The 22,620-nt window shown below is 53.3% G+C and overlaps 1 protein-coding gene across 2 annotated transcripts in view; it reads right to left on the bottom strand.

Annotated features, from left to right (window-relative positions):
- Positions 1-22,620, bottom strand: part of LOC110516858 (DNA topoisomerase 3-alpha-like) — a 53,622-nt gene that overhangs the window by 17,012 nt on the left and 13,990 nt on the right. Inside the window, exons 8-16 of one of the 2 annotated variants that reach the window (XM_036972335.1) lie at positions 22,326-22,426; positions 20,772-20,846; positions 20,588-20,670; positions 17,627-17,837; positions 16,678-16,863; positions 13,461-13,590; positions 7,431-7,544; positions 646-811; positions 392-538 (exon numbers count right to left, since the gene is read on the bottom strand). In XM_036972335.1, the coding sequence (XP_036828230.1) occupies positions 392-538; positions 646-811; positions 7,431-7,544; positions 13,461-13,590; positions 16,678-16,863; positions 17,627-17,837; positions 20,588-20,670; positions 20,772-20,846; positions 22,326-22,426 (1,213 nt within the window). The remainder of the gene's footprint in view (positions 1-391; positions 539-645; positions 812-7,430; positions 7,545-13,460; positions 13,591-16,677; positions 16,864-17,626; positions 17,838-20,587; positions 20,671-20,771; positions 20,847-22,325; positions 22,427-22,620) is intronic. The other variant, XM_036972336.1, reaches the window with a different exon arrangement.

Raw genomic sequence — 22,620 nt, 5'->3', positions numbered from 1 at the left:
CCCAACAGAACCAACCTTCCTTCCCAACAGAACCAACCTTCCTTCCCAACAGAACCAACCTTCCGTCCCAACAGAACCAACCTTCCGTCACAACAGAACCAACTTTCCTTCACAACAGAACCAACCTTCCTTCCCAACAGAACCAACCTTCCGTCCCAACAGAACCAACCTTCCGTCCCAACAGAACCAACCTTCCGTCCCAACAGAACCAACCTTCCTTCCCAACAGAACCAACCTTCCTTCATAAAATTTGTCTCCCCCAGTCTCCACCCTTCCCCAATCTCCTCCGTCCCCCAGTCTCATCCCTCCCCCCAGTCTCCACCCTTCCCCAATCTCCCCCGTCTCATCCCTTCCCCTAGTGTCCTCGTCTAATCTGTCTCCCCCGTCTCACCCGTTCCCCTCCTTCCTCCTCCGCAGCACCATGTCCCGCCCACACTGAGGACATTTCCTGACTGGGAGGGGCATTTCCATATCCTGCTGCTCTGATTCGCTGAACTCCTGGGCAGCGCCCAGATAGATAGACAGAGCCTCGTCCAACCTGAGAGACGACAAGAAACAACACATTACAACTGCTGTGTGTCTGTATGTATACACTGTGTGTGTGTGTATATACACTGTATGCGTGTGTGTGTGTGTGTGTTTCACCTCTTGGCTTTCTTAACAGACTCTACGAAGACCGTCTTGTATTTTTGAATGTGGTGTCTCAACACGCTCTGTTTGTCCTTCCTCCCCTCCGATACCAGCTTCAGGTCCGCCTCCAGCTCCGCCCGCAGGTGTGGCTTAGACATCTCATACCCCATGGAGTTATAACCTACAGACACACATTCACATCGGAGTCATTTAGCAGACTCTCTTATCCAAAGCCACTACAGCAGTGAGTCATTTAGCAGACTCTCTGATCCAGAGACACTACAGTAGGGAGTCATTTAGCAGACTCTCTGATCCAGAGACACTACAGTAGTGAGTCATTTAGCAGACTCTCTGATCCAGAGACACTACAGTAGGGAGTCATTTAGCAGACTCTCTGATCCAGAGACACTACAGTAGTGAGTCATTTAGCAGACTCTCTGATCCAGAGCCACTACAGTAGGGAGTCATTTAGCAGACTCTCTGATCCAGAGACACTACAGTAGTGAGTCATTTAGCAGACTCTCTGATCCAGAGACACTTACAGTAGGGAGTCATTTAGCAGACTCTCTCATCCAGAGACACTACAGTAGTGAGTCATTTAGCAGACTCTCTGATCCAGAGCCACTACAGTAGGGAGTCATTTAGCAGACTCTCTCATCCAGAGACACTACAGTAGTGAGTCATTAGCAGACTCTCTAATCCAGAGACACTTACAGTAGGGAGTCATTCGTACCTACCCTCCACCAGTCCTTCACCCCCGTACCTACCCTCCACCAGTCCCCCTTCCCTACACTCCACCAGTCCCTTCCCCCCGTACCTACCCTCCACCCCCCCATCCCCCCGTACCTACCCTCCACCAGTCCCCCTTCCCTACTCTCCACCAGTCCCTTCCCCCCAGTACCTACCCTCCACCAGTCCCTTCCCCCGCCACCTACCCTCCACCAGTCCCTTCCCCCCGTACCTACCCTCCACCATTCCCCCGTACCTACCCTCCACCAGTCCCTTCCCTCCGTACCTACCCTCTACCCCCCTTCCGCACTGTACCTACCCTCCATCAGTCCCTTCCCCCCCGTACCTACCCTCCACCCCTCCATCAACCCCGTACCTACCCTCCACCAGTCCCTCGTACCTACCCTCCACCAGTCCCTTCCCCCCCGTACCTACCCTCTACCCCCCTTCCGCACTGTCCCTACCCTCCACCAGTCCCTTCCCCCAGTACCTACCCTCCACGAGTCCCTTCCCCCCCGTACCTACCCTCCACCCCCCATCAACCCCGTACCTACCCTCCACCAGTCCCTTCCCCTTGTACCTATCCTCCACCAGTCCCTTCCCCCGTACCTACCCTCCACCAGTCCCTTCCCCCTGTACCTACCCTCCACCAGTCCCTTCCCCCTGTACCTACCCTCCACCAGTCCCTTCCCCCTGTACCTACCCTCCACCAGTCCCTTCCCCCTGTACCTACCCTCCACCTGTCCCTTCCCCCTGTACCTACCCTCCACCCCCCATCCCCCTGGTACCTACCCTCCACCAGTCCCTTCCCACCATACCTACCCTCCACCAGTCCCTTCTCCCCCGTACCTACCCTCCACCACTCCCTTCTCCCCCGTACCTACCCTCCACCACTCCCTTCTCCCCCGTACCTACCCTCCACCAGTCCCTTCCCCCGTACCTACCCTCCACCAGTCCCTTCTCCCCCGTACCTACCCTCCACCAGTCCCTTCTCCCCCGTACCTACCCTCTACCCCCCTTCCGCACTGTACCTACCCTCCACCAGTCCCTTCCCCCCCGTACCTACCCTCCACCCCCCATCAACCCCGTACCTACCCTCCACCAGTCCCTTCCCCCCCGTACCTACCCTCCACCCCCATCCCCCCGTACCTACCCTCCAACAGTCCCTTCCCCACCGTACCTATCCTCCACCCCCCCCGTACCTACCCTCCACCAGCCCCCCACCCCCGTACCTACCCTCCACCCCCCCGTACCTACCCTCCACCAGTCCCTTCCCCCCGTACCTACCCTCCACCCCCCCATACCTACCCTCCACCAGTCCCCCGTACCTACCCTCCACCAGTCCCTTCCCCCCCGTACATACCCTCCACCAGCCCCCCCGTACCTACCCTCCACCAGTCCCCCGTACCTACCCTCTACCCCCCTTCCGCACTGTACCTACCCTCCACCAGTCCCTTCCCCCCATACCTACCCTCCACGAGTCCCTTCCCCCCATACCTACCCTCCACCCCCCATCAACCCCGTACCTACCCTCCACCAGTCCCTTCCCCCTGTACCTATCCTCCACCAGTCCCTTCCCCCGTACCTACCCTCCAGCAGTCCCTTCCCCTGTACCTACCCTCCACCAGTCCCTTCCCCCCGTACCTACCCTCCACCAGTCCCTTCCCCCCGTACCTACCCTCCACCAGTCCCTTCTCCCCCGTACCTACCCTCCACCAGTCCCTTCCCCCGTAACTACCCTCTACCCCCCTTCCGCACTGTACCTACCCTCCACCAGTCCCTTCCCCCCCGTACCTACCCTCCACCCCCCATCAACCCCGTACCTACCCTCCACGAGTCCCTTCCCCCCATACCTACCCTCTACCCCCCATCAACCCCGTACCTACCCTCCACCAGTCCCTTCCCCCTGTACCTATCCTCCACCAGTCCCTTCCCCTGTACCTACCCTCCACCAGTCCCTTCCCCCCGTACCTACCCTCCACCAGTCCCTTCCCCCGTACCTACCCTCCACCAGTCCCTTCCCCTTGTACCTACCCTCCATCAGTCCCTTCCCCCCCGTACCTACCCTCCACCCCTCCATCAACCCCGTACCTACCCTCCACCAGTCCCTCGTACCTACCCTCCACCAGTCCCTTCCCCCCCGTACCTACCCTCTACCCCCCTTCCGCACTGTCCCTACCCTCCACCAGTCCCTTCCCCCAGTACCTACCCTCCACGAGTCCCTTCCCCCCCGTACCTACCCTCCACCCCCCATCAACCCCGTACCTACCCTCCACCAGTCCCTTCCCCTTGTAGCTATCCTCCACCAGTCCCTTCCCCCGTACCTACCCTCCACCAGTCCCTTCCCCCTGTACCTACCCTCCACCAGTCCCTTCCCCCTGTACCTACCCTCCACCAGTCCCTTCCCCCTGTACCTACCCTCCACCAGTCCCTTCCCCCTGTACCTACCCTCCACCTGTCCCTTCCCCCTGTACCTACCCTCCACCCCCCATCCCCCTGGTACCTACCCTCCACCAGTCCCTTCCCACCATACCTACCCTCCACCAGTCCCTTCTCCCCCGTACCTACCCTCCACCACTCCCTTCTCCCCCGTACCTACCCTCCACCACTCCCTTCTCCCCCGTACCTACCCTCCACCAGTCCCTTCCCCCGTACCTACCCTCCACCAGTCCCTTCTCCCCCGTACCTACCCTCCACCAGTCCCTTCTCCCCCGTACCTACCCTCTACCCCCCTTCCGCACTGTACCTACCCTCCACCAGTCCCTTCCCCCCCGTACCTACCCTCCACCCCCCATCAACCCCGTACCTACCCTCCACCAGTCCCTTCCCCCCCGTACCTACCCTCCACCCCCATCCCCCCGTACCTACCCTCCAACAGTCCCTTCCCCACCGTACCTATCCTCCACCCCCCCCCGTACCTACCCTCCACCAGCCCCCACCCCCGTACCTACCCTCCACCCCCCCGTACCTACCCTCCACCAGTCCCTTCCCCCCGTACCTACCCTCCACCCCCCCATACCTACCCTCCACCAGTCCCCCGTACCTACCCTCTACCAGTCCCTTCCCCCCCGTACCTACCCTCCACCAGCCCCCCCGTACCTACCCTCCACCAGTCCCCCGTACCTACCCTCTACCCCCCTTCCGCACTGTACCTACCCTCCACCAGTCCCTTCCCCCCATACCTACCCTCCACGAGTCCCTTCCCCCCATACCTACCCTCCACCCCCCATCAACCCCGTACCTACCCTCCACCAGTCCCTTCCCCCTGTACCTATCCTCCACCAGTCCCTTCCCCCGTACCTACCCTCCACCAGTCCCTTCCCCTGTACCTACCCTCCACCAGTCCCTTCCCCCCGTACCTACCCTCCACCAGTCCCTTCCCCCCGTACCTACCCTCCACCAGTCCCTTCTCCCCCGTACCTACCCTCCACCAGTCCCTTCCCCCGTAACTACCCTCTAGCCCCCTTCCGCACTGTACCTACCCTCCACCAGTCCCTTCCCCCCCGTACCTACCCTCCACCCCCCATCAACCCCGTACCTACCCTCCACGAGTCCCTTCCCCCCATACCTACCCTCCACCCCCCATCAACCCCGTACCTACCCTCCACCAGTCCCTTCCCCCTGTACCTATCCTCCACCAGTCCCTTCCCCTGTACCTACCCTCCACCAGTCCCTTCCCCCCGTACCTACCCTCCACCAGTCCCTTCCCCCGTACCTACCCTCCACCAGTCCCTTCCCCTTGTACCTATCCTCCACCAGTCCCTTCCCCCGTACCTACCCTCCACCAGTCCCTTCCCCCTGTACCTACCCTCCACCAGTCCCTTCCCCCTGTACCTACCCTCCACCAGTCCCTTCCCCCTGTACCTACCCTCCACCAGTCCCTTCCCCCTGTACCTACCCTCCACCTGTCCCTTCCCCCTGTACCTACCCTCCACCCCCCATCCCCCTGGTACCTACCCTCCACCAGTCCCTTCCCACCATACCTACCCTCCACCAGTCCCTTCTCCCCCGTACCTACCCTCCACCACTCCCTTCTCCCCCGTACCTACCCTCCACCACTCCCTTCTCCCCCGTACCTACCCTCCACCAGTCCCTTCCCCCGTACCTACCCTCCACCAGTCCCTTCTCCCCCGTACCTACCCTCCACCAGTCCCTTCTCCCCCGTACCTACCCTCTACCCCCCTTCCGCACTGTACCTACCCTCCACCAGTCCCTTCCCCCCCGTACCTACCCTCCACCCCCCATCAACCCCGTACCTACCCTCCACCAGTCCCTTCCCCCCCGTACCTACCCTCCACCCCCATCCCCCCGTACCTACCCTCCAACAGTCCCTTCCCCACCGTACCTATCCTCCACCCCCCCCGTACCTACCCTCCACCAGCCCCCCACCCCCGTACCTACCCTCCACCCCCCCGTACCTACCCTCCACCAGTCCCTTCCCCCCGTACCTACCCTCCACCCCCCCATACCTACCCTCCACCAGTCCCCCGTACCTACCCTCTACCAGTCCCTTCCCCCCCGTACCTACCCTCCACCAGCCCCCCCGTACCTACCCTCCACCAGTCCCCCGTACCTACCCTCTACCCCCCTTCCGCACTGTACCTACCCTCCACCAGTCCCTTCCCCCCATACCTACCCTCCACGAGTCCCTTCCCCCCATACCTACCCTCCACCCCCCATCAACCCCGTACCTACCCTCCACCAGTCCCTTCCCCCTGTACCTATCCTCCACCAGTCCCTTCCCCCGTACCTACCCTCCACCAGTCCCTTCCCCTGTACCTACCCTCCACCAGTCCCTTCCCCCCGTACCTACCCTCCACCAGTCCCTTCCCCCCGTACCTACCCTCCACCAGTCCCTTCTCCCCCGTACCTACCCTCCACCAGTCCCTTCCCCCGTAACTACCCTCTACCCCCCTTCCGCACTGTACCTACCCTCCACCAGTCCCTTCCCCCCCGTACCTACCCTCCACCCCCCATCAACCCCGTACCTACCCTCCACGAGTCCCTTCCCCCCATACCTACCCTCCACCCCCCATCAACCCCGTACCTACCCTCCACCAGTCCCTTCCCCCTGTACCTATCCTCCACCAGTCCCTTCCCCTGTACCTACCCTCCACCAGTCCCTTCCCCCCGTACCTACCCTCCACCAGTCCCTTCCCCCTGTACCTACCCTCCACCAGTCCCTTCCCCCCGTACCTACCCTCCACCAGTCCCTTCTCCCCCGTACCTACCCTCCACCAGTCCCTTCCCCCGTACCTACCCTCTACCCCCCTTCCGCACTGTACCTACCCTCCACCAGTCCCTTCCCCCCCGTACCTACCCTCCACCCCCCATCAACCCCATACCTACCCTCCACGAGTCCCTTCCCCCCATACCTACCCTCCACCCCCCATCAACCCCGTACCTACCCTCCACCAGTCCCTTCCCCCTGTACCTATCCTCCACCAGTCCCTTCCCCTGTACCTACCCTCCACCAGTCCCTTCCCCCCGTACCTACCCTCCACCAGTCCCTTCCCCCCGTACCTACCCTCCACCAGTCCCTTCCCCCCCGTACCTACCCTCCACCCATCAACCCCGTACCTACCCTCCAACAGTCCCTTCCCCCCATACCTACCCTCCACCCATCAACCCTGTACCTACCCTCCAACAGTCCCTTCCCCCCGTACCTACCCTCCACCAGTCCCTTCCCCCACTATCTACCCTCCACCAGTCCCTTCCCCCGTACCTACTCTCCACACCCACCGCTTTCCCCCCGTACCTACCCTCCACCAGTCCCATCCCCTCGTACCTACCCTCCACCAGTCCCATCCCCTCGTACCTACTCTCCACACCCACCCCTTTCCCCCCGTACCTACCCTCCACCAGACCCATCCCCTCGTGCCTACCCTCCACCAGTCCCATCCCCTCGTACCTACCCTCCACACCCACCCCTTTCCCCCCGTACCTACCCTCCACCAGTCCCCGGACCTACCCTCCACCAGTCCCCCGTACCTACCCCCCACCAGTCCCCGGACCTACCCTCCACCAGTCCCCCGTACCTACCCTATACCCCCCTTCCCCCCAGTACCTACCCTCCACCAGTCCCATCCCCAGTTCTCCTGGTAGAAACCTCTGATCAGCTGTTAGTCCCACGTACATACGGCTCTTTATGGTCTCAATGTGATCTGCGTGGGTGGCATCCGTACCTGTTAAAACACACTGCAGTTAACCACTAACACACTGCAGTTAACCACTAACAAACACACTGCAGTTAACCACTAACATACTGCAGTTAACCACTAACAAACACACTGCAGTTAACCACTAACATACTGCAGTTAACCACTAACAAACACACTGCAGTTAACCACTAACACACTGCAGTTAACCACTAACACACTGCAGTTAACCACTAACATACTGCAGTTAACCACAAACACACTGCAGTTAACCACTAACAAACACACTGCAGTTAACCACTAACAAACACACTGCAGTTAACCACTAACAAACACACTGCAGTTAACCACTAACACACTGCAGTTAACCACTAACACACTGCAGTTAACCACTAACACACTGCAGTTAACCACTAACAAACACACTGCAGTTAACCACTAACAAACACACTGTAGTTAACCACTAACACACTGCAGTTAACCACTAACAAACACACTGCAGTTAACCACTAACACACTGCAGTTAACCACTAACATACTGCAGTTAACCACTAACAAACACACTGCAGTTAACCACTAACATACTGCAGTTAACCACTAACAAACACACTGCAGTTAACCACTAACAAACACACTGCAGTTAACCACTAACAAACACACTGCAGTTAACCACTAACACACTGCAGTTAACCACTAACAAACACACTGCAGTTAACCACTAACAAACACACTGCAGTTAACCACTAACACACTGCAGTTAACCACTAACATACTGCAGTTAACCACTAACAAACACACTGCAGTTAACCACTAACAAACACACTGCAGTTAACCACTAACAAACACACTGCAGTTAACCACTAACACACTGCAGTTAACCACTAACAAACACACTGCAGTTAACCACTAACACACTGCAGTTAACCACTAACAAACACACTGCAGTTAACCACTAACAAACACACTGCAGTTAACCACTAACAAACACACTGCAGTTAACCACTAACATACTGCAGTTAACCACTAACACACTGCAGTTAACCACTAACAAACACACTGCAGTTAACCACTAACAAACACACTGCAGTTAACCACTAACACACTGCAGTTAACCACTAACAAACACACTGCAGTTAACCACTAACAAACACACTGCAGTTAACCACTAACACACTGCAGTTAACCACTAACATACTGCAGTTAACCACTAACACACTGCAGTTAACCACTAACAAACACACTGCAGTTAACCACTAACACACTGCAGTTAACCACTAACACACTGCAGTTAACCACTAACACACTGCAGTTAACCACTAACAAACACACTGCAGTTAACCACTAACACACTGCAGTTAACCACTAACACACTGCAGTTAACCACTAACACACTGCAGTTAACCACTAACACACTGCAGTTAACCACTAACACACTGCAGTTAACCACTAACACACTGCAGTTAACCACTAACAAACACACTGCAGTTAACCACTAACAAACACACTGCAGTTAACCACTAACACACTGCAGTTAACCACTAACAAACACACTGCAGTTAACCACTAACAAACACACTGCAGTTAACCACTAACAAACACACTGCAGTTAACCACTAACACACTGCAGTTAACCACTAACAAACACACTGCAGTTAACCACTAACAAACACACTGCAGTTAACCACTAACACACTGCAGTTAACCACTAACATACTGCAGTTAACCACTAACACACTGCAGTTAACCACTAACAAACACACTGCAGTTAACCACTAACACACTGCAGTTAACCACTAACACACTGCAGTTAACCACTAACACACTGCAGTTAACCACTAACAAACACACTGCAGTTAACCACTAACACACTGCAGTTAACCACTAACACACTGCAGTTAACCACTAACACACTGCAGTTAACCACTAACACACTGCAGTTAACCACTAACATACTGCAGTTAACCACTAACACACTGCAGTTAACCACTAACAAACACACTGCAGTTAACCACTAACAAACACACTGCAGTTAACCACTAACAAACACACTGCAGTTAACCACTAACAAACACACTGCAGTTAACCACTAACACACTGCAGTTAACCACTAACAAACACACTGCAGTTAACCACTAACAAACACACTGCAGTTAACCACTAACAAACACACTGCAGTTAACCACTAACAAACACACTGCAGTTAACCACTAACAAACACACTGCAGTTAACCACTAACAAACACACTGCAGTTAACCACTAACAAACACACTGCAGTTAACCACTAACACACTGCAGTTAACCACTAACACACTGCAGTTAACCACAAACACACTGCAGTTAACCACTAACAAACACACTGCAGTTAACCACTAACACACAGCAGTTAACCACTAACAAACAGCAGTTAACCACTAACAAACACACTGCAGTTAACCACTAACAAACACACTGCAGTTAACCACTAACAAACACACTGCAGTTAACCACTAACAAACACACTGCAGTTAACCACTAACACACTGCAGTTAACCACTAACACACTGCAGTTAACCACTAACACACTGCAGTTAACCACTAACACACTGCAGTTAACCACTAACACACTGCAGTTAACCACTAACACACTGCAGTTAACCACTAACACACTGCAGTTAACCACTAACACACTGCAGTTAACCACTAACAAACACACTGCAGTTAACCACTAACAAACACACTGCAGTTAACCACTAACACACTGCAGTTAACCACTAACACACTGCAGTTAACCACTAACACACTGCAGTTAACCACTAACACACTGCAGTTAACCACTAACACACTGCAGTTAACCACTAACACACTGCAGTTAACCACTAACACACTGCAGTTAACCACAAACACACTGCAGTTAACCACAAACACACTGCAGTTAACCACTAACAAACACACTGCAGTTAACCACTAACAAACACACTGCAGTTAACCACTAACAAACACACTGCAGTTAACCACTAACAAAACACACTGCAGTTAACCACTAACACACTGCAGTTAACCACTAACACACTGCAGTTAACCACTAACACACTGCAGTTAACCACAAACACACTGCAGTTAACCACAAACACACTGCAGTTAACAACTAACACACAGCAGTTAACCACTAACAAACACACTGCAGTTAACCACTAACAAACACACTGCAGTTAACCACTAACAAACACACTGCAGTTAACCACTAACAAACACACTGCAGTTAACCACTAACAAACACACTGCAGTTAACCACTAACAAACACACTGCAGTTAACCACTAACACACTGCAGTTAACCACTAACACACTGCAGTTAACCACTAACAAACACACTGCAGTTAACCACTAACACACTGCAGTTAACCACTAACACACTGCAGTTAACCACTAACAAACACACTGCAGTTAACCACTAACACACTGCAGTTAACCACTAACACACTGCAGTTAACCACTAACACACTGCAGTTAACCACTAACACACTGCAGTTAACCACTAACACACTGCAGTTAACCACAAACACACTGCAGTTAACCACAAACACACTGCAGTTAACCACTAACATACTGCAGTTAACCACTAACAAACACACTGCAGTTAACCACTAACAAACACACTGCAGTTAACCACTAACAAAACACACTGCAGTTAACCACTAACACACTGCAGTTAACCACTAACACACTGCAGTTAACCACTAACACACTGCAGTTAACCACAAACACACTGCAGTTAACCACAAACACACTGCAGTTAACAACTAACACACAGCAGTTAACCACTAACAAACACACTGCAGTTAACCACTAACAAACACACTGCAGTTAACCACTAACAAACACACTGCAGTTAACCACTAACAAACACACTGCAGTTAACCACTAACAAACACACTGCAGTTAACCACTAACAAACACACTGCAGTTAACCACTAACACACTGCAGTTAACCACTAACACACTGCAGTTAACCACTAACAAACACACTGCAGTTAACCACTAACACACTGCAGTTAACCACTAACACACTGCAGTTAACCACTAACAAACACACTGCAGTTAACCACTAACAAACACACTGCAGTTAACCACTAACACACTGCAGTTAACCACTAACACACTGCAGTTAACCACTAACACACTGCAGTTAACCACTAACACACTGCAGTTAACCACTAACACACTGCAGTTAACCACTAACACACTGCAGTTAACCACTAACACACTGCAGTTAACCACTAACACACTGCAGTTAACCACAAACACACTGCAGTTAACCACAAACACACTGCAGTTAACCACTAACATACTGCAGTTAACCACTAACAAACACACTGCAGTTAACCACTAACAAACACACTGCAGTTAACCACTAACAAAACACACTGCAGTTAACAACTAACAAACACACTGCAGTTAACAACTAACAAACACACTGCAGTTAACCACTAACACACTGCAGTTAACCACTAACACACTGCAGTTAACCACTAACACACTGCAGTTAACCACAAACACACTGCAGTTAACCACTAACACACTGCAGTTAACCACAAACACACTGCAGTTAACCACAAACACACTGCAGTTAACCACTAACACACTGCAGTTAACCACTAACATACTGCAGTTAACCACTAACAAACACACTGCAGTTAACCACTAACAAACACACTGCAGTTAACCACTAACAAAACACACTGCAGTTAACCACTAACACACTGCAGTTAACAACTAACAAACACACTGCAGTTAACCACTAACACACTGCAGTTAACCACTAACACACTGCAGTTAACCACTAACACACTGCAGTTAACCACTAACACACTGCAGTTAACCACTAACACACTGCAGTTAACCACAAACACACTGCAGTTAACCACAAACACACTGCAGTTAACCACTAACATACTGCAGTTAACCACTAACAAACACACTGCAGTTAACAACTAACAAACACACTACAGTTAACCACTAACACACTGCAGTTAACCACTAACACACTGCAGTTAACCACTAACACACTGCAGTTAACCACTAACACACTGCAGTTAACCACTAACACACTGCAGTTAACCACTAACACACTGCAGTTAACCACTAACACACTGCAGTTAACCACAAACACACTGCAGTTAACCACTAACAAAACACACTGCAGTTAACCACTAACAAACACACTGCAGTTAACCACTAACAAAACACACTGCAGTTAACCACTAACAAACACACTGCAGTTAACCACTAACACACTGCAGTTAACCACTAACACACTGCAGTTAACCACTAACAAACACACTGCAGTTAACCACTAACACACTGCAGTTAACCACTAACAAACACACTGCAGTTAACCACTAACACACTGCAGTTAACCACTAACAAACACACTGCAGTTAACCACTAACACACTGCAGTTAACCACTAACACACTGCAGTTAACCACAAACACACTGCAGTTAACCACTAACAAAACACACTGCAGTTAACCACTAACAAACACACTGCAGTTAACCACTAACACACTGCAGTTAACCACTAACAAACACACTGCAGTTAACCACTAACAAACACACTGCAGTTAACCACTAACAAACACACTGCAGTTAACCACTAACAAACACACTGCAGTTAACCACTAACACACTGCAGTTAACCACTAACAAACACACTGCAGTTAACCACTAACACACTGCAGTTAACCACTAACACACTGCAGTTAACCACTAACACACTGCAGTTAACCACTAACACACTGCAGTTAACCACTAACACACTGCAGTTAACCACTAACATACTGCAGTTAACCACTAACACACTGCAGTTAACCACTAACATACTGCAGTTAACCACTAACACACTGCAGTTAACCTGATAGTCATCTGGATATTCAGCTGTGTGTGTGTGTGTGTGTGTGTGTACCGATGCCGTGTTTCTCCATCAGTGATATGAGGTCTGCCTCCGTGAGGAGTTGAGGAGGAGAGGTCTGGCCATCCAGCATCTCTATCGCTGACGGCTGGAACTGGCTACCCTGCTCATACACTGGGATCACCTGAAACACACACACACACACACACACACACACACACACACACACACATTAACAAACAAACATTATGTGGAGTCCCCCAGTGGCTCACACCCTCATATATTCAACATGATAAAGACCCCCCCCCAGGGGTTCATAACGGGACCCTCATATATTCAACATGATAAAGACCCCCCCCCCCCCAGGGGTTCATAACGGGATCCTCATATATTCAACATGATAAACACCCCCCCCAGGGGTTCATAACGGGACCCTCATATATTCAACATGATAAAGACCCCCCCCCAGGGGTTCATAACGGGACCCTCATATATTCAACATGATAAACACCCCCCCCAGGGGTTCATAACGGGACCCTCATATATTCAACATGATAAAGACCCCCCCCCCAGGGGTTCATAACGGGACCCTCATATATTCAACATGATAAACACCCCCCCCAGGGGTTCATAACGGGACCCTCATATATTCAACATGATAAAGACCCCCCCCCCCCAGGGGTTCATAACGTGACCCTCATATATTCAACATGATAAAGACCCCCCCCCCCCAGGGGTTCATAACGTGACCCTCATATATTCAACATGATAAAGACCCCCCCAGGGGTTCATAACGTGACCCTCATATATTCAACATGATAAAGACACCCCACCTTAGTGCTCCAGCGGTCGTAGGGGTATGACCCCCCCCCCCCACCTTAGTGGTAAATGACCCCCCCACCTTAGTGCTCCAGCGGTCGTAGGGGTATGACTCCCCCCCCCCCCCCCCCCCAGGGGTTCATAACGGTACCCTCGTGGTAAATGACCCCCACCTTAGTGCTCCAGCGGTCGTAGGGGTATGTACCTCCCCCCTCGTGGTAAATGACCCCCCCACCTTAGTGCTCCAGCGGTCGTAGGGGTATGACCCCCCCTCGTGGTAAATGACCCCCCCCCACCTTAGTGCTCCAGCGGTCGTAGGGGTATGACCCCCCTCGTGGTAAATGACCCCCCCCCACCTTAGTGCTCCAGCGGTCGTAGGGGTATGACCCCCCTCGTGGTAAATGACCCCCCCCCACCTTAGTGCTCCAGCGGTCGTAGGGGTATGACCCCCCTCGTGGTAAATGACCCCCCCCCCACCTTAGTGCTCCAGCGGTCGTAGGGGTATGAACCCCCCCCCCACCTTAGTGCTCCAGCGGTCGTAGGGGTATGAACCCCCCCCCCCCACCTTAGTGCTCCAGCGGTCGTAGGGGTATGAACCCCGCCCCCACCTTAGTGCTCCAGCGGTCGTAGGGGTATGAACCCCCCCCCCCCCCACCTTAGTGCTCCAGCGGTCGTAGGGGTATGAACCCCCCCCCCCCACCTTAGTGCTCCAGCGGTCGTAGGGGTATGAACCCCCCCCCCACCTTAGTGCTCCAGCGGTCGTAGGGGTATGAACCCCCCCCACCTCAGTGCTCCAGCGGTCGTAGGGGTATGAACCCCCCCCCCCACCTTAGTGCTCCAGCGGTCGTAGGGGTATGACCCCCCCCCCTCGTGGTAAATGACCCCCCCCACCTTAGTGCTCCAGCGGTCGTAGGGGTATGAACCCCCCCCCCACCTTAGTGCTCCAGCGGTCGTAGGGGTATGACCCCCCCCCTCGTGGTAAATGACCCCCCCCACCTTAGTGCTCCAGCGGTCGTAGGGGTATGAACCTCCCCCCCACCTTAGTGCTCCAGCGGTCGTAGGGGTATGAACCCCCCCCCCACCTTAGTGCTCCAGCGGTCGTAGGGGTATGAACCCCCCCCACCTTAGTGCTCCAGCGGTCGTAGGGGTATGAACCCCCCCCCCACCTTAGTGCTCCAGCGGTCGTAGGGGTATGACCCCCCCCCTCGTGGTAAATGACCCCCCCCACCTTAGTGCTCCAGCGGTCGTAGGGGTATGAACCTCCCCCCCACCTTAGTGCTCCAGCGGTCGTAGGGGTATGAACCCCCCCCCCACCTTAGTGCTCCAGCGGTCGTAGGGGTATGACCCCCCCCCACCTTAGTGCTCCAGCGGTCGTAGGGGTATGACCCCCCCCCCCCACCTTAGTGCTCCAGCGGTCGTAGGGGTATGAACCCCCCCCCCCACCTTAGTGCTCCAGCGGTCGTAGGGGTATGACCCCCCCCCTCGTGGTAAATGACCCCCCCCACCTTAGTGCTCCAGCGGTCGTAGGGGTATGAACCCCCCCCCCACCTTAGTGCTCCAGCGGTCGTAGGGGTATGACCCCCCCCCTCGTGGTAAATGACCCCCCCCACCTTAGTGCTCCAGCGGTCGTAGGGGTATGAACCTCCCCCCCACCTTAGTGCTCCAGCGGTCGTAGGGGTATGAACCCCCCCCCCACCTTAGTGCTCCAGCGGTCGTAGGGGTATGACCCCCCCCCACCTTAGTGCTCCAGCGGTCGTAGGGGTATGACCCCCCCCCCCCCACCTTAGTGCTCCAGCGGTCGTAGGGGTATGAACCCCCCCCCCAACTTAGTGCTCCAGCGGTCGTAGGGGTATGAACCCCCCCCCCACCTTAGTGCTCCAGCGGTCGTAGGGGTATGACCCCCCCCACCTTAGTGCTCCAGCGGTCGTAGGGGTATGACCCCCCCCCCCTCGTGGTAAATAACCCCCCCCACCTTAGTGCTCCAGCGGTCGTAGGGGTATTACCCCCCCCTCGTGGTAAATGACCCCCCCCCACCTTAGTGCTCCAGCGGTCGTAGGGGTATGACCCCCCCCCCTCGTGGTAAATGACCCCCCCCCACCTTAGTGCTCCAGCGGTCGTAGGGGTATGACCCCCCCCTCGTGGTAAATGACCCCCCCACCTTAGTGCTCCAGCGGTCGTAGGGGTATGACCCCCCCCTCGTGGTAAATGACCCCCCCCACCTTAGTGCTCCAGCGGTCGTAGGGGTATGACCCCCCCCCCCTCGTGGTAAATGACCCCCCCACCTTAGTGCTCCAGCGGTCGTAGGGGTATGACCCCCCCCTCGTGGTAAATGACCCCCCCCCACCTTAGTGCTCCAGCGGTCGTAGGGGTATGACCCCCCCCCCCCTCGTGGTAAATGACCCCCCCCACCTTAGTGCTCCAGCGGTCGTAGGGGTATGAACCCCCCCCCCACCTTAGTGCTCCAGCGGTCGTAGGGGTACACGTCCAGGTAGTTCCTCCTGATGATCATGAGGCCGTTTGCGGAGAACCTCTCGTGAGCCATTTCCACCTCGACCACCGTTTCCTGCCCCACAGCATCAAGGGATACGCACGCCAGGAAGTGACGCACAATGAACTCATACACACGCTGCTCGTTGCCCTGGAGACAGAAAACACATTTCAGATCTAGCCACTTAACACCGTTTTACAGATCAGGATAGTCAACTCAGGAACACGGTTGGTGTACTTGGTGTAGATACAGTTGATGTCAGAACTTTACATACACTTAGGTTGGAGTCACTAAAACTCGTTTTTCAACCACTCCACAAATTTCTTGTTAACAAACTATAGTTTTGGGAAGTCGGTTAGGACATCTACTTTGTGCTTGACACAAGTCATTTTTCCAACAATTGTTTACAGACAGATTATTTCACTTATAATTTACTGTATCATAATTGCAGTGGGTCAGAAGTTTACATACACTAAGTTGACTTCATGAGCTACCCCAGGTCTGCACTCCATATTTCTCTGTGTACAATAAACATTTTGGTTCATTCATCCCTGCTTCCTCTTCTGAGTCCGTTCTTGGGTTCCCCCGTTTCGCACCACATAACAATACACACCATGGGACCACATAACAATACACACCATGGGACCATGGGACCACATAACAATACACACCATGGGACCACATAACAATACACACCATGGGACCACATAACAATACACACCATGGGACCATGGGACCACATAACAATACACACCATGGGACCATGGGACCACATAACACTACACACCATGGGACCATGGGACCACATGGTCAGGAATTGTGAAAAACTGAGTTTAAATGTATTTGGCTAAGGTGTACTGTATACCTGTAGTGTGTTGGTGTACTTGGTGTGTATATATATATATATATATACCTGTAGTGTGTTGGTGTACTTGATGGGGTGTATAGGGGGATGAGCCTGATCTGTCTTGGTGCCCTGCCGTGGGTTGGGTCCCCCTGGCTGCTCCATCACCCCCCTAGCGAAGGCCCCCCAGGAGGGGCTGTGTGTCTGATGCTCCACCAAGGGGCCCAGGGCCAGGTCCTTAGGAAACAGGTTGGTCTCTGTACGCGGATAACTGATTAACCTAAACACACAGAGATTAAAATATTACCACACACCTCTACAACTGATGAGGGGGGCCTTCACAGGCAATCCTGGGACACCCAGGTTTCACTCTCCTAGTTCCCAAAAGCCTGGGGAACTGGTTACCAGAAAGACGATTAAAAGCCTGGGGAACTTGTTAACAGAAAGATGATTAAAAGCCTGGGGAACTGGTTAACAGAAAGATGATTAAAAGCCTGGGGAACTGGTTAACAGAAAGATGTATAAAAGCCTGGGGGCCTGGTTAACAGAAAGATGATTAAAAGCCTGGGGAACTGGTTAACAGAAAGATGTATAAAAGCCTGGGGGCCTGGTTAACAGAAAGATGATTAAAAGCCTGGGGAACTGACCAAGTGGCAGTATCTTACCAGAGTACCAACGCTGAATGCCAGCTCTCCCATTCAAATGCACTATCCTCCACTAACGCCCTCCAGACTTGCGACACTAACATCCTCCGGACTTGCGACACTAACGTCCCCCAGACCTGCGACACTAACGTCCTCCGGACCTGCTCTACTAACATCCTCCACTAACGTCCTCCACTAACGTCCTCCACTAACGTCCTCCAGACCTGCTCTACTAACATCCTCCACTAACGTCCTCCACTAACGTCCTCCAGACCTGCTCTACTAACATCCTCCACTAACGTCCTCCAGACCTGCGACACTAACGTCCTCTACTAACGTCCTCCACTAACGTCCTCCTGACCTGCGACACTGACGTCCTCCAGACCTGCGACACTAACGTCCTCCACTAACGTCCTCCACTAACGTCCCCCAGACCTGCGACACTAACGTCCTCCACTAACGTCCTCCACTAACGTCCTCCAGACCTGCGACACTAACGTCCTCCACTAACGTCCTCCACTAACGTCCCCCAGACCTGCGACACTAACGTCCTCTACTAACGTCCTCCACTAACGTCCTCCGGACCTGCGACACTGACGTCCTCCAGACCTGCGACACTAACGTCCTCCACTAACGTCCTCCACTAACGTCCTCCAGACCTGCGACACTAACGACCTCCACTAATGTCCTCCACTAACGTCCCCCAGACCTGCGACACTGACATCCTCCACTAACGTCCTCCAGACCTGCGACACTAACGTCCTCCACTAATGACCTCCACTAACGTCCTCCACTAACGTCCTCCACTAACGTCCTCCGGACCTGCGACACTAGCGTCCTCCAGACCTGCGACACTAGCGTCCTCCGGACTTGCGACACTAATGTCCTCCACTAACGTCCTCCAGACCTGCGACACTAACGTCCTCCACTAACGTCCTCCAGACTTGCGACACTAACGTCCTCCAGACTTGCGACACTAATGTCCTCCACTAACGTCCTCCACTAACGTCCTCCAGACCTGCGACACTAGCGTCCTCCGGACCTGCGACACTAACGTCCTCCAGACTTGCGACACTAACGTCCTCCACTAACGTCCTCCAGACCTGCGACACTAACGTCCTCCAGACCTGCGACACTAACGTCCTCCAGACCTGCGACACTAACGTCCTCCAGACCTGCGACACTAACGTCCTCCAGACTTGCGACACTAACGTCCTCCAGACTTGCGACACTAATGTCCTCCAGACCTGCGACACTAACGTCCTCCAGACCTGCGACACTAACGTCCTCCAGACCTGCGACACTAACGTCCTCCACTAACGTCCTCCAGACTTGCGACACTAACGTCCTCCAGACCTGCGACACTAACGTCCTCCATACCTGAGACACTAACGTCCTCCAGACCTGCGACACTAACGTCCTCCACTAACGTCCTTCAGACCTGCGACACTAGCGTCCTCCAGACTTGCGACACTAGCGTCCTCCAGACTTGCGACACTAACGTCCTCCAGACCTGCTCTACTAACGTCCTCCACTAACGTCCTCCACTAACGTCCTCCAGACCTGCGACACTAACGTCCTCCACTAACGTCCTCCAGACCTGCGACACTAACGTCCTCCACTAACGTCCTCCACTAACGTCCTCCAGACCTGCGACACTAACGTCCTCCACTAACGTCCTCCAGACCTGCGACACTAACGTCCTCCACTAACGTCCTCCAGACCTGCGACACTAACGTCCTCCACTAACGTCCTCCACTAACGTCTAGGGTCTAAGGTTTAGGGAGTAGGGACTAGGGTTTAGGTAGTAGGGACTAGGGTTTAGGGAGTAGAGATTAGGGTTTAGGGAGTAGGGACTATGGTTAGGGTCTAAGGTTTAGGGTTGAAGGTTTAGGGAGTAGGGACTAGGGTTTAGGGAGTAGGGAGTAAGGTTTAGGGAGTAGGGATTAGGGTTTAGGGAGTAGGGACTAGGGAAAACCCTCACCCCTGTGTGTAGTGAGTAGGGACTAGGGTTCAGGGAGTAGGGACTAGGGTTTAGGGAATAGGGCATAGGGTTTAGGGTCTAAGGTTTAGGGAGTAGGGTTTTGGGTCTAAGGTTAAAGGAGTAGGGTTTAGGGTCTAGGGTTTAGGGAGTAGGGACTATGGTTTAGGGAGTAGGGACTAGGGTTTAGGGTTTAGTGAGTAGGGTCTAGGGTTTAGGGAGTAGGGACTTGGGTTTAGGGTCTAGGGTTTAGGGAGTAGTGTCTAGGGTATAGGGTCTAAGGTTTAGGGAGTAGGGACTAGGGTTTAGGGACTAGGGTTTAGGGTCTAAGGTTTAGGGAGTAGGGACACGGTTTAGGGGGTAGGGACTAGGGTTTAGGGTCTAAGGTTTAGGGAAAACCCTTACCCCTGTGTGTATAGTTTCTCAGCAATCTTCATGGTCTCTTTGGCGCCGATTCTCAACTTCCTGGAAACCAGCTTCTCCATTTCCTATTGGACCAGACAACAACACAGGCAGACCATTGGTCAATAGACAGAAAGTGAGTGTGTGTCAGTGTGTGTGTGTGTATATATATGGCTAGTGTCCTCACCACTGTGTCCAGGGGCAGCGGCCTCCACTTGCTTTTGGGTTTACTGGTTACCGAGATGACGGTTGCTATGGGATCCTAGGAATTCAGGTCATTACATCATCATCACCGTAACAGTTAAGATTAGTATTTAATAGAGTCGGTAACATATTCAAAAATCCCCATCAAAAATCTGTCAACTTCAGCTGACACATGGGCTGTAAGTTGTGAGGGAGCGTGTAACTGACATTCTGACTGTAGGAATGTCCCCCAGAGCTGTTTAATGTTCATTTCTCTACCACAAGCCGCCTCTCAACGTCGTTTTACAGAGTTTGGTCATGTTCATTTCTCTACCACAAGCCGCCTCTAAACGTTGTTTGAGAGAGTTTGGTAATGTTCATTTCTCTACCACAAGCCGCCTCTAAACGTTGTTTTAGAGAGTTTGGTATTATGTCCAACTGGCTTCACAACAGCAAAATCTGTGGCATTGTGTTGAGTGGCCTTTTATTGTCCCCCAGCACAAGGTGCTGTAGGTATGGAACATTTCTGGGATCTTTTATTTCAGCTCATGAAAACAAGACTTTACAAGTTTTGTTTATATTGTTGTTCAGTATAAAATAGACGAGCTGCTAATAACACCAGCTAAAACTCTGCTTAGACTCCTAAGAATGAAGTACTAACCCCCCTCATCACAGACAGACCCCCCCTACCTCCACACAGACAGACCCCCCCTCCTACCTCCATACAGACAGACACCCCTCCTACCTCCATACAGACAGACAGACAGACACCCCCTACCTCCACACAGACAGACCCCCCCTCCTACCTCCACACAGACAGACCCCCCCTCCTACCTCCATACAGACAGACACCCCTCCTACCTCCATACAGACAGACAGACACCCCTCCTACCTCCAGAGAGACAGACACCCCTACTACCTCCACACAGACAGACACCCCTCCAACCTCCATACAGACATACCCCCCTCCTACCTCCATACAGACAGACACCCCTCCTACACAGACACCCCTCCTACCTCCATACAGACACCCCTCCTACCTCCATACAGACAGACACTCCTCCTACCTCCATACAGACAGACCCCCCCTCATACCTCCATACAGACAGACACCCCTCCTACACAGACACCCCTCCTACCTCCATACAGACAGACAGACAGACACCCCTCCTACCTCCATACAGATCTGGTAGATCACTAGACAGACAGACACCACTCCTACCTCCATACAGATCTGGTAGATCACTAGACAGACAGACACCCCTCCTACCTCCATACAGATCTGGTAGATCACTAGACAGACAGACACCCCTCCTACCTCCAGACAGATCTGGTAGATCACTAGACAGACAGACACCCCTCCTACCTCCATACAGATCTGGTAGATCACTAGACAGACAGACACCCCTCCTACCTCCAGACAGATCTGGTAGATCACTAGACAGACAGACACCCCTCCTACCTCCAGACAGATCTGGTAGATCACTAGACAGACAGACACCCCTCCTACCTCCATACAGATCTGGTAGATCACTAGACAGACAGACACCCCTCCTACCTCCATACAGATCTGGTAGATCACTAGACAGGCTGTGTGGTTGAACAGTCTGTTCCTCTTCCAGCTGAACTCTACTGATTCCTCCTCTACCTCATGGAGGACTGGCAAACACACACAAACCACAAATATTACTGCAATTGTTTTGATATAAAAAAGTGTGTGGTGTGGTGTGGTGTGGTGTGTGGTGTGGTGTGGTGTGTGGTGTGTGTGGTGTGGTGTGTGGTGTGTGGTGTGTGGTGTGGTGTGGTGTGTGTGTGGTGTGGTGTGGTGTGGTGTGGTGTGGTGTGTGTGTGGT

Source organism: Oncorhynchus mykiss, unplaced genomic scaffold (assembly GCF_013265735.2).
Source record: "Oncorhynchus mykiss isolate Arlee unplaced genomic scaffold, USDA_OmykA_1.1 un_scaffold_140, whole genome shotgun sequence".
NCBI lineage: Eukaryota > Metazoa > Chordata > Actinopteri > Salmoniformes > Salmonidae > Oncorhynchus > Oncorhynchus mykiss.
Note: the sequence above shows the minus strand (reverse complement) of the source record. Positions and strands in the feature narration are given on the sequence as shown.